Source organism: Ylistrum balloti, unplaced genomic scaffold, assembly GCF_031769215.1.
Source record: "Ylistrum balloti isolate Yb309-2 unplaced genomic scaffold, AGI_CSIRO_Ybal_v1 Utg370056, whole genome shotgun sequence".
Classification (NCBI taxonomy): domain Eukaryota; kingdom Metazoa; phylum Mollusca; class Bivalvia; order Pectinida; family Pectinidae; genus Ylistrum; species Ylistrum balloti.
In genome coordinates, this window is record NW_026782106.1 from 1,711,679 (window position 1) to 1,725,086 (window position 13,408).

At 36.3% G+C, this 13,408-nt stretch overlaps 1 protein-coding gene and 1 non-coding gene across 3 annotated transcripts; one reads left to right on the top strand and one right to left on the bottom strand.

Annotated features, from left to right (window-relative positions):
- Window positions 1-6,043: 6,043 nt before the first annotated feature.
- Window positions 6,044-6,116, bottom strand: Trnaa-agc (transfer RNA alanine (anticodon AGC)). The gene has a single exon. It is a non-coding gene; the product is annotated as a tRNA-Ala (tRNA).
- A 97-nt stretch (window positions 6,117-6,213) lies between these two features.
- LOC132549411 (large ribosomal subunit protein mL51-like) lies at window positions 6,214-12,258 on the top strand. Of its 2 annotated transcripts, none has more exons than XM_060213342.1 (4): window positions 6,214-6,264; window positions 7,707-8,129; window positions 11,115-11,219; window positions 11,913-12,258. In XM_060213342.1, exons 2-4 carry the CDS (start codon window positions 7,763-7,765, stop codon window positions 12,134-12,136), a joined length of 696 nt encoding a protein of 231 aa, XP_060069325.1. In that variant the 5' UTR covers window positions 6,214-6,264; window positions 7,707-7,762; the 3' UTR covers window positions 12,137-12,258. The 2 variants fall into 2 exon arrangements, with proteins under 2 accessions (XP_060069325.1, XP_060069326.1); XM_060213343.1 differs by having other exon boundaries at window positions 6,215-6,238.
- Window positions 12,259-13,408: the final 1,150 nt, after the last annotated feature.

A 13,408-nucleotide genomic window follows, 5' to 3' on the forward strand; every position in this document is an offset into this window, starting at 1 on the left:
TAGAAGCATTTTTCAGTTGTTTGTTTAAATCTTCAGTTGGTTTCGGATACTTATTCAAAATGACAAAAAATACAGAGCGACGCAATAAGTTTGAAAAATAATTAATTTTACTTTGGTGATGATTTTTCATACGCATGATTAAAACATTTCAGTATGATGATAAAATACCATGTGACGTGTTAGTACCCTATAGTATATTAACAACAAAAAACAGCATCCCCTGACACATGTCTGATTAAAGAGCACAATCACCTGTGTTCTACGCTTTATCATAATGAATTACGTTCTGTTATTCTCAAGGAGGTATCAACAGATGAAGTTATTTTACTGTGCAGTGCCACATGTGTATCAAACGACTTCCCCCTTAATGAAATATCAACATATAGTCATACTTATAACTTAAAAAACTGTAGAAAAAATAAATATGGTTTTTTTGATAAATTACTTCATGGTGTGGGCACAGACTGCTTGAAAATCATCAATAATAATAGTATTGTAATAACTCAAAAGTCAAACATAGAAAAATGATAACTAATCTAAAAACTAAAACGTCGCATTGTATCGCACACTGACCTTCTACCAGTGCTCAACTATGATAATTCTGAATGTGCGCCATTAGTACACACAGACATGTTTGTAATTCTAAAAAATCGGCATGCATATTTTATATGAACCAAGTAATAAAGTAAAAAATTAAAAAGAAGATAAAGACGACCTAGAAGAAATCGAGTAAAAAAGTTCAGGATTTCATAACGGCAGTTTTTGTTTTTGTTTTTCCTTATCTGTCCAGTAAAACGCATGATTTGAGATTAATGGTTATATATTGTTTAACGTCCGTCAACAGTTATACTCATTTTTAAAAAAAATGCTTCCTTATCAGAGTGAGCCAAGTGCAAGTGGATGGAAGCTTATTCGTGGAAGCCTCCTTGTACTAGTTTGGTACTGTAACAGACTGAAGTACACTGCTGAAGGCTTCCCTATCTGTTAATAATATACTGACAACGAGAGAACCACTTGTCAGACTTGTATTAGGCTTACAGTAGGAAATAGTAAGTACCATTTTCATAAACTCTGGTATGTAAGGGACAGAACCTAAATCGTTAATGCTCAACTAATGGACATGAGGAAATATTAAGGATGACATTGGAAAACATTGTAAAGAAGAAAGAGAAAATATCAGATCGTAATTCAGTCAAGCCTCCAACAATCATCCAACTGGGCAGCAGGTACAATTCTTTGCCCTAAATACATGGCAGAAACATGTTGTTTAACCCTAAATGAAACAAAATACTGTAAACGTACATATATTAACGTTCGGGACCAGCTTTCTTTTCTATTACAGTTACAAAAAACTGATATTACGCTAACATAAGTACATGTACAGTAGTTAGTTGTAACCTTTATGTACAGAGTAGATAACAATAAACAAGTCAGATACATACAGTACATTGTGCTGTTTTATCCAATCATACTTAGGAAAAGTTCATTCAGTCATCAACTTTACACACGGATGGTGTTATCATCATCATAATCATCATCATCATCAACATCAACATCATCAACATCATCATCATTAGTATCATCATTATCATCGTCATCATCATCGTTATCATCATCATCATCATCATCATCATCATCATCATCATCATCATCATCATCATCGTCATCATCATCATCGTCATCGTCATCATCATGTTTCCCCGCTTTAGTAGTTCGTACTTTATTGGAAAAATTCATTTTTCACATCAACAGTCCACGCGGACAATATAATCCCATTTTTCGCAAGGGTTTTATTTTCATCATCTCTTTCACTTCTCCGTCGCCTTTAACCATTCGTAAATGTTCGACCAGAGCTGAATCTCCTCCTTTGTCTCAACTAAGGTCAATGCTTTTCTAACATTGTTTATCTTAATGTTCATGTCTGTGCACTTTGACTTGGCTTCCTCAGAGTAAATGTCTATTTTATCGTCTAACTCTGAGAGACAGCCATTTGTTACTCTACTATACTCTCCTCCTTGGAAATATATATCCTTCCTAACAACCAAACAGATCAACGCCAACCTTAATATATGTTATACTGTATGAGTTCAATGAATACTGAGAATTTAAATTGATAAATTCTAACTTGAACCTTACATGCAAAAAAGCAGATATTTTTCATTGTTATAGTACAGTAAAACATGCACTTTATCGATTCAAAGTTATCTGAATGTATTTATTAAATATACATTGACTTTCCTTTGTGACAATGTCGTTACGCGCAAGGTATTGTGGTGACAGAGACGTATATAACTTTGTGTTACACGACGTCAAGCAGCTCTTAGCGGGTTGTACAGTAACCCCTTTCCTTCTTAGAGAGTGTTCTACTTCAGTAACGAATAGCACGTGCACGTGATCTGTGACGTGTACAATACAGTACGATACGGACAAATGACTACAGGTAGCGCTTATCTAGACAACTACGGAATAATTAATTGTTAGTTTTCACTGATCCGTACATCCGGACACTTCGATTGAACGCCGCCATCTTGTAGGTCAAGCGGAAAATCAGTGGGCGTTATTTTGTATGCAAATTTTCGACCTTTGATGTCAACAAGGATGAGTGATTACAAACCTTCCAAACCGAAGCTTGCTAGTAAGGAACGTTACAGAGATACCCCGGATGTGATTTCTAAAGCCACATATGACCAGAAAATCAGCATTATCGGTGGAAAGGACCCATACGAACTTACGAAGTCAGAATGGAGTGACGATGTCCACGAACTGCCTGCCATCGCATACCCAGATATCGTGAAATATTTAGTCAACACTCAAAGTGCTTACACTCTGGACGATTTGAAGGCTTATAAATCGCTAGAATCGTACAACTATTTCGTCAGTGGTTGGGTGAGAGATCTCGGTTCTGTGAAGATGGATAATGATTTACGCCTGATATCGGCACGAGTCCGCCATTCTCAGTGTATGAATGACTCACCATTACACCCGTGGTTGATAGCAGAGAATAACGGTAAGGTCATGGCTGCCCATTGTAACTGTAGGGTTGGACTTGGCGAGTCTTGTAGTCATGTCGGTGCACTCATGTTTGCGTGTGATGCGTCAGTGAAACTCCGAGACTCTCAGACAGTTACACAAGACAAGGCGTATTGGCTTCTCCCTTCCTCAGTTAAGAAAGTCAAAGGTAAGACAGTTCGGGAAATTGACTTCACCTCAGCCAAAACCAAGAAAACGAAGTTGGATAAATGTATTGCTAACGCATCTTTCACTCCACCTGTTAAAAAATCTGTCCCAGATGTTGCCAAACCAAAAGTGATGAACTCAGAACTTTATTTTCTGCGTTACACTCCTCTGGATCAAGACCAGTGTTGTTGTCTCTTATACCAGAGTATAGTGAACACTACATTCCAAATGTGCTGAGCAAGAAATATCCACTAGTCTTGTCAGAATTGCAGGATGAGAAATATGTAAATGTAGACAAGGAACATTTGCTAAAACATTGCGAGGAAGTTGTGAAAGACATTACGATTGAACCAGAGGAAATCAAAAATGTTTAAGAACTTACACGCGAGCAAGCAAAGAGCCGTGAATGGCATTGATTCAGAACTGGACGAATAACTGCGTCACGGATGAAGAACGTGTGCAAGACATCAGTGGACAACCCTTCACAGAGTTTAGTGAAGTCTATTTGCTATCCGAACGTGAACAAGTTCACAACAAAGGCGACAAAATGGGGATGTCAGCATGAAAAAGAGGCGCTCAAGTCGTACACCCAACTGATGCAAAAGGACCATGAAAACTTCAGTGTACGGGACAGTGGATTTGTTATTAGTGAGAAATATCCCTTTATTGGAGCCTCACCAGATGGTATTGCTTCCTGTGACTGTTGTGGTGAAGTATGTATTGAAATCAAGTGCCCTTATTGTAAGAGGGATTCAGTTATTAAAGACTCACTGGATAGCAACTTCTGTCTAGAAAAGCATGGGGACCAGCTTAGATTAAAAAAGACCCACCAATATTACTACCAAATCCAGTGTCAGCTCTTTGTGAGAAAGAGTACTCAGACTTTGTTGTGTGGACAAATGTGGACTATCATGCAGAGAGAATAGAAGTAGACCAGGAACTTTGCAAGGCAATTGTGAAGAAGTCGTCGACTTTCTTTTTGAGGGCGATTTTACCTGAATTGATCAGAAAGCTATACTCTCGTCCTTTGGCTACATCATCTATCATGAACTCTGCGGAACAAAGAACAGACATTTCTCCCAGTGTAAGTGTACAGGACACCAGTAAAGATTCGAACAGGTTGATATGTGTGTGTCAGTCTGTATACAACCCAGATACAGATTCTGTAATTGGATGCGACAATGAAAACTGTCCCTATGTATGGCTCCACTTCAAGTGTGTAAAAAATAGGAGAATACCAAAAGGTGACTGGTTTTGTCAAGAGTGCAGAAAACTGTGATTCAAATGAACGTGACAGGAAATTTAAAACTGATGTGCTGACTATACTGACATTGATAATACTCGGTTTTATGATAAATCAGTTTCAGGAAGGATTGAAAAGGGCCATTTGGATAGTTGCACAATATAAATATGAAATCATGCATGATGATCATTCAATTATTACAATATTAAATGGTAGTATCTAAGGATTAATTGATGGAATTATTACTGTAATATATATAATCCTGATGTCCAGCTATATATTATTATTGGTTTAGCTTGTTTTCAGGTCCTTACATCTATCAGTAGGAATTGTAGTAAAGATTTATCTTCCGATGATCATGTACATTGTACCTTCTCTTCTGAACTAAGATTAATTGTACAATTTCATCATGTAAAATTTATCTGGGGTATTTAGTCTATTAAATCTGAAAAAGATATATTTTTCTTGTGTTTTTATTTTTGTTTTAAAACAATGTGATTTTTGCCAAGGAGAAAAAAAATGTTTCATCTTTCCTAGTAGCTGCTATCTACTACTCGCTTACATGTACGAGCAAATTTATGTGAATCAATCCTTATCTTTAATGCCTATTGTCAACTTGTTCTCCAAGGGAAAAAAACAAGCCTGACATCTTTTTTAATAATTGTGATGATGACCTCTCCATGCCATTCAGAGAGCATTCAGAGTAAATGAAACCTATTTTTTTGCCTGAGGACTGACCGGTCTGTGCTGTCGTTGGTTGTGTCCTTGGCAAGACACTTTACCCTAATTTCTTTGGATGACATACGACGGGCCTCCCGCGTGTTGTTCAGTGAGGTAGTCACAAACTACTACAAGGAGACCCCCGCCTCAAGATGACCTTGGCTGTTCACGGGGCGATAAACACAACAAACAAACAAATCTAGGTTTTGCTGACTGCTGGTTTTTAAGAATTGTTGTACATGAATTATGAAATTGACCATGCACACTCTCTGGAAAACTTGGCATAACACTTAAATGTAATACTATTCTCTACAAGCATATTATTCGGACATAATTCTTAATTTAAGATAAATTAATTTAAGGACAGACACATTACATCACAAAACATTACACATTGGTGATGAATACCAGGCCAGCAATACAAGGCCATTTGTTTTTATGCAGTTAGTTTACACCTTATTACACTGAAAAAATAAGTTTACAAACTTTGCTTATATGTAAATAATTCATTTATCCATTTGAACTGGTGTTTGATTCAATAAAGAGTGTACAATATGGAGCAAAGTCACGTAATAGATGATTTTATGTAGAATAGAATAATCTCTCGACATAGCTATCAGTCTATCAGTACTTTGATTTATAGCGTAGGCTTATCAATTTTGTTTTTAAATATTTTTGAAATGCTATATAATATCTAAATGTCTCTTCTTCATGTGTACTAGCTTTTTATCACTGATAATTGTTGAATATTTGCCTGTCTTTTACAAAATAAATTATCCACTTAATTACATGCATGGATTGTCTTTGCATATAGTTTTTCTTGTTTCGAACCATCAAAATGGAAAAAAAAAATAAAAGAAAGATAAATAGAAATATGAACGATAAAACACAAAAATAAACAGGTGGAGAATCCGGGTATCGATCCCGGTACCTCTCACATGCTAAGCGAGCGCTCTACCACTTGAGCTAATTCCCCATTCCTTCCACAAGGGCGAATTGTATTATAATAAATATTTTAGTCTACTATTGATCACATGAATGTTTGAAGGATGATCACTGTTAAAAAGAAGCTTATAGGACCGAGAAGGACGAAAAAACGTGGGTGTAATGTTTCGTGTTATCTTGTACGTTTATTACTAATTATATCATCATTCGTTATGAATTGCCGATTTCTCGTATTTAATAAGAATGTTCTATGCTAGAATCAAGGTTACCTTCCAATGCATAACCAACCCAGGCCGACGATCTTAACTTTCCACCGACAAATTATAAGTTGTCTGCCTGATTCGTGACAGTTTTCGAGAAATTTTCTCAAAATCTAAAATCCCTCGTGAAAAGTATTCAGACCCAATTTTTCCAAAAAATGTTTGTGAAACGTCACAATTTTGGTATCCTCATTTCACTCATTTTTGTGTTTCAATTCGGAGTCGTGATTCTTTCAATAGCCAGATAAAGAGAATACATAGTCAGTGCATTAAAAAAGGTGTATTTTGGCGAGGGTGAAGACAGACAGAAGTGGCGAGCCACTGGGTAACCACTTTTGTCTTTCCGTCCCGAACCAAAATACAGCTTACATTCTAAGTAACTGACCATGTATTCTATTTCTCCTGCACCACTGAATGAAAATCGATCCATCAAAACTTGTTTATTTGATCAGAGACATATATAACACAGAACAACAATAAAAATATTTGCATAGCTAAGATTAAAATTAAGGCTCAGCCATGACATAATTACAATTGTCTTATATCATGTGGTATTGACAATACAAACGAGACATTAGAAATATGTTGCATTGACATAGTTAACATTATGAGTTCTGCATGCTCAAAATTGAGCCACATTATCGTTCAACATATGGGTGATCATATTGGTAGTAGTAGTATCCGTATTGTTAGCTCACCAGGCCCAAAGGGCCAAGTGATCTTATGCCATAGCGAGGTGTCCGTCGTTTGTCCGTCCTGCCTCCATCAACTTTTCATTTAAAATCTAAACAACTTCTTCTGAAATACTGAAAGGCGTAGAGTTAACATATTTGGCTGGAAGGTTCTTTTGATGAAGCCCAACAAAGTTTGCAAAAAAAAAACCTTGACCCATATTCAAGGTCACAGGGGTCAAATGTGTTAAAACCTTAAAACGACTTCTTCCAAAATACAACGTGCTTGGAAATGAGCCACATTTCGGACAGGGATGTGGCTTGTTTTCTAGCATGTAGAAATTGTATATATAAACTCTGTCAATGTAATTGTGATGCCATACAACACGACAGAGTTGTAATTCAAATCTTAGCTAAAAAATAGAAAAAAATTGTGGTTTTACTGCTGCTCTAGACAGAATTTTACATTAACATTGTACATATCCTTTGTCTCGATTAGAATGCAAATGGGCATGCTCTTGTTATGGATCCTGCTGAGATAAGAGGGTTGTGTTTGTGTACTTTTTTGTTTAATAAAGGATGATGCATGTCATAAGATATCCTTCTGATGTAGGGTAACAATTAAAAGAAATAATAAAAAACATGATACAATTGACAGATGCAAATTTACATTCCTTTCTTTTCTTTCAGATGATCCTTGAGTGAGATGAGATTTAGCTGATAACTTGTCATTTAAAGGAAACAAAATGGCATGTAGTTTAGGAAAATTACTTAGCTGTCTAACAACACCTTGTGCTGTGTCATTTTCTACTTGTGTTTCTAACCTCACGAAGAAGTGTGCCGCTCCATATAACATTAGGCCATTGTTGACCTACCATCAGTCTTCACTAATACGCCAGCCACTGGCATCATGTACCCCGGTGTCGTGTTGTAGCTCCTGGACTCAACGACAAAAACCCAAATCAAATAAGAGGAAAAATCTTGAAAATGAAGATCTTAATCAGATTCCTGGGACAAGATTTAAAGATGGACCAAACAAATACCAGCCAAAATCACCGTTCAAGATCAGTACTCCAAGGTCATATGGATACCATGAAAAATTGTTCAAGGGAGGTAAGAATAATCATTGCCTATAATACAAAGGTTATTTTTGAGTGATTATATTTATTGCACATATTTTCACAAATGGGATATATTGCACTGAAGCTGCAAAAGAATAGTTACTTATAAAATCAGTAGAAGAAACAATAATGTGTGAGTCATGATTTCTTTGAGATAAAATCCTTTTTTTTCTTCAAACTTATTTCAGTAAAACCATGAAAGTTTGAAAAATGAAAAAAATGACCAACCTAAAACATTATAATTCATCAATGTAAGTGACAAAAATATTATGTGATGGCGAAGGTGAAGTAAAGAATAACGTTGTAGAGGAGCTATTACAGATTGGTACACCTATGGAAATAATAAAATTTGCTGAGATAAAAGTTTAAGATAATGCAGTATTATCCTATAATGCATCTGAAGACAACAGAAACTTTACACTGAATCATTTCATTGGAACTACCTCAATGTATATAGACTATAATGTTTCCTTGTTGTATGATCACTAAAACCTTCCTTGTTGTCTGTGATCACTAAAACCTTTCCTTGTTGTCTGTAATCACTAAAACCTTTCCTTGTCCGTGATCGCTAAAACCTTGCCTTGTTGTCTGTGATCGCTAAAACCTTTCCTTGTGGTCTGTGATCACTAAAACCTTTCCTTGTTGTCTGTGATCACTAAAACCTTCCTTGTTGTCTGTGATCACCAAAACCTTTCCTTGTTGTCCGTGATCACTAAAACCTTTTCTTGTTGTCTGTGATCACTAAAACCTTTCATTGTTGTCTGTGATCACTAAAACCTTTCCTGTGATCACTAAAACCTGGCCTTGTTGTCTGTTATCACTAAAACCTTTCCTTCATGTCTGTGATCACTAAAACCTTTCCTTATTGTCTGTGATCACTAAAACCTTTCCTGTGATCACCAAAACCTTTCCTTGTGGTCTGTTATCACTAAAACCTTTCCTTGTTGTCAGTGATCACTGAAACCTTTCCTTGTCTGTGATCACTAAAACCTTTCCTTGTTGTCTGTGATCACTAAAACCTTTCCTTGTTGTCTGTGATCACTAAAACCTTTCCTTGTTGTCTGTGAACACTAAAACCTTTCCTTGTTGTCTGTGATCACTAAAACCTTTCCTTGTTGTCTGTGATCACTAAAACCTTGCCTTGTTGTCTGTGGTCACTAAAACCTTTCCTTGTTGTCTGTGATCACTAAAACCTTCCTTGTTGTCTGTGATCACTAAAACCTTTCCTTGTCTGTGATCACTAAAACCTTTCCTTGTTGTCTGTAATCACTAAAACCTTTCCTTGTCTGTGATCACTAAAACCTTTCCTTGTTGTCTGTAATCACTAAAACCTTTCCTTGTCTGTGATCACTAAAACCTTGCCTTGTTGTCTGTGATCACTAAAACCTTCCTTGTTGTCTGTGATCACTAAAACCTTTCCTTGTCTGTGATCACTAAAACCTTTCCTTGTTGTCTGTAATCACTAAAACCTTTCCTTGTTGTCTGTGATCACTAAAACCTTTCCTTGTTGTCTGTGACCACTAAAACCTTCCTTGTCTGTGATCACTAAAACCTTTCCTTGTTGTCTGTGATCACTAAAACCTTTCCTTGTTGTCTGTGATCACTAAAACCTTTCCTTGTCTGTGATCACTAAAACCTTTCCTTGTTGTCTGTGATCACTAAAACCTTTCCTTGTTGTCTGTGATCACTAAAACCTTTCCTTGTTGTCTGTAATCACTAAAACCTTTCCTTGTCCGTGATCGCTAAAACCTTGCCTTGTTGTCTGTGATCACTAACACCTTTCCTTGTTGTCTGTGATCACTAAAACCTTTCCTTGTTGTCTGTGATCACTAAAACCTTGCCTTGTTGTCTGTGATCACTAAAACCTTTCCTTGTTGTCTGTGATCACTAAAACCTTTCCTTGTTGTCTGTAATCACTAAAACCTTTCCTTGTTGTCTGTGATCACTAAAACCTTGCCTTGTTGTCTGTGATCACTAAAACCTTTCCTTGTTGTCTGTAATCACTAAAACCTTTCCTTGTTGTCTGTGATCACTAAAACCTTGCCTTGTTGTCTGTGATCACTAAAACCTTTCCTTGTTGTCTGTGATCACTAAAACCTTTCCTTGTTGTCTGTGATCACTAAAACCTTTCCTTGTTGTCTGTAATCACTAAAACCTTTCCTTGTTGTCTGTGATCACTAAAACCTTTCCTTGTTGTCTGTGGTCACTAAAACCTTTCCTTGTTGTCTGTGATCACTAAAACCTTTCCTTGTTGTCTGTGGTCACTAAAACCTTTCCTTGTTGTCTGTGGTCACTAAAACCTTTCCTTGTTGTCTGTGATCACTAAAACCTTTCCTTGTTGTCTGTGATCACTAAAACCTTTCCTTGTTGTCTGTAATCACTAAAACCTTTCCTTGTCCGTGATCACAAAAACCTACCTTGTTGTCTGTGATCACTAAAACCTTTCCTTGTTGTCTGTGATCACTAAAACCTTTCCTTGTTGTCTGTAATCACTAAAACATTTCCTTGTTGTCTGTGATCACTAAAACCTTTCCTTGTTGTCTGTGATCACTAAAACCTTCCTTGTTGTCTGTGACCACTAAAACCTTTCCTTGTTGTCTGTGACCACTAAAACCTTTCCTTGTTGTCTGTGATCACTAAAACCTTTCCTTGTTGTCTGTGATCACTAAAACCTTTCCTTGTTGTCTGTGATCACTAAAACCTTTCCTTGTTGTCTGTGGTCACTAAAACCTTTCCTTGTTGTCTGTGATCACTAAAACCTTTCCTTGTCTGTGATCACTAAAACCTTTCCTTGTTGTCTGTAATCACTAAAACCTTTCCTTGTTGTCTGTAATCACTAAAACCTTTCCTTGTTCGTGATCGCTAAAACCTTGCCTTGTTGTCTGTGATCACTAACACCTTTCTTGCTATCGGTGATAGCTAATTCCTTACCTATTGTCTATGATCCAAGATCAAGATTTTTTGTATCTATTTTAAGGTACTCTTCCCCGTGATGACAAGCCACTTCGGAGCATGAAAAAGTATAAAGTGAAGGATAGATGGGATGAAAAGCATTCTTTATTTGGACAAAATGATTACATAGGTATGTAATGGCTGGAGACTGTAGATTGGGACACAAATGTTTTGATGTGTATTACTGTAGTTGCTTTATTCATATATATATAGATAGATATACATTAGAACTAATACTTTCCTATGTAATATCTCCGACCCTGTAAGTCCAACTATTCAGCAATGTTTGACACTGACTTTATCACATTGTCCTGTTATGTTCAACTAAAATATCATTTTAATATTATTATTATAAACTCAAAAACTAGGGCAAAATATGAAACATAGAGACTCATGAAAAATGCAAGAAGAATAAGACCAGGTGTGTCAGCAGAACCAACTGACAAATAGAATATTTTTCAGTGAGATCACGATGACAATCGTAAAACCTTTCAATAATTTTCATCAACCTTCGTCAAACTAGTGATTCCAAAATTCTACTACTCTTTGTTCTCTATACACCTAAGAATGAGTAGATAATTATTCTTATATTTTAACTAGTTGCAAAGTTTGATCAGGTTCTACAGGCAACAACTAGAAAATTGTCATTGAATCAGGAATTGATTTAGGACTCGCAGAAGACATTATTAGACAGGAATACAATATGCATTGGTAACAGAATTCTGACAACCCCATCTTCAAAAGACAGGAAGGAGCACATGACAAAATTATGTTTTTTTTTAAACTTTGCCAACATAACTGTAAACAAATCCCTGTTTTTCAGATATTCTGGGGGATGGCGATATTCACCCTGCTGACCTTCAGAAGGGTCCAACTTGGCTTATTGGACAGAAAGACCAGTCAGAACTACAGAGACTGCTCAGAAGGCTGCGAATGACTGGAAACAAGATGAAGGTGGTGTATCCCACCAAATATGCAGCCATGAATAAGAGAGTGAAATACCTGTACAGAAGATACAATAAAAAACGGTCTTATAAAATAAGTTGATAGATTGCTGTGATCGCTGCAGTTTTCACAGGATTTTTTCACTAGGGTGTACTTCACTGATGTGTATATAGGTTTTATGCTTGTAATAATCCAAAAGCTACTACAATAAAAATGTTAAATGATACAAATTTGTTCTTATGTATAGGAACTTTGCTATGTTATATATCTATTACTACGACAAGAGTGGATATGTTTGTTTTCACACAAAGAGAAAGATGGTGTTCTGTGTTTAAAACTTGTTAATTGGTCACCCATGACAAAGTCTGAAATGACCTATTGCAGTTGCTTTTTCAATCTCAAATTGGAGCTTGTTAATGTCCTAACATGGAGATCTTCTATACCAAGTTTCATCATGATTTTAATAGTTTTTTTAGAGGCACAACATTTGGAGAGTAAAATCCCAAATGGTCACTTAGTGGAAAAGCTAATTGTCTTTTTCTATGTTGTATTTGAGCATGTATAGTTAGGGGTTAAAGGAATCAGACCTGCAAAGTTTCATCATGATCATTTTTGTGAAAATGGTGGTATACCTGTAACTCTGGTAAAATACTAGACAGAATATACTGCTAAGCTAGGGAGACATTTTCTTTACCTAGATCAGGTAAGTGTCATACTAATGATATTAGGTAGTGATCAAGGGTTCTAATCTTTGTGAAAGCATTGAAATGAAATAATGACCTGTACTTTGTGCCCCATAAGGACTTGGCAATATGAGGATTTTTTTTCACAAGTACTGCCGTAATCCCTGGAAACTTGAGGGCAAATTATCTCCTGGACTGGGAGTATGTAACGCTGGTAAAGTACTAACTGCGATATCACGCTCAGCTAGGGAGAACTTCCCTTTAGCTCAAATGGTTCAAGAGCCTCAGAACAGTAAGACAAAGGTCTTGGGTTTGAATCCTAGCAGTTGCATTGAAATGAAGTAATGACCTCTGTTACATACCTTTGAAATATCATTTGTATCTTTTCGTTTCCTATGTTACTGTGGTCAATCATGCGCGTTTGAGTATGGAACTGATCAGAAAAAAATTGTGGGAGAGGTAGCCGTATTTAATTTTGAAAATGAAACTTTTTAAAGCTATTTCATGAAAAGTTCTTTCTCAAATTTCATAACTTGTAGCTTCATGTTGGTCACTAGTTGTGCCCTTCTGATATTGGGATTGACCAGGAAAATTAAAAAGACTGACAGGCAGCCATCTCTGATTTTAAGAATGAATACCTGTATTTGTTATTGGTACTTCTTCAGAAGTACTGGTTTGACCTTTCTCAGAT

What these genes read in the sequence shown, in the direction of transcription:
- LOC132549411 (XM_060213342.1), top strand. Translation starts at nt 7,763, where the DNA reads ATGGCATGTAGTTTAGGAAAATTACTTAGCTGTCTAACAACACCTTGT. An exon ending in TGAAAAATTGTTCAAGGGAG is followed by an intron (nt 8,130 to 11,114) that starts GTAAGAATAATC and finishes ATCTATTTTAAG; the next exon opens with GTACTCTTCCCCGTGATGAC. An exon ending in TGGACAAAATGATTACATAG is followed by an intron (nt 11,220 to 11,912) that starts GTATGTAATGGC and finishes CCTGTTTTTCAG; the next exon opens with ATATTCTGGGGGATGGCGAT.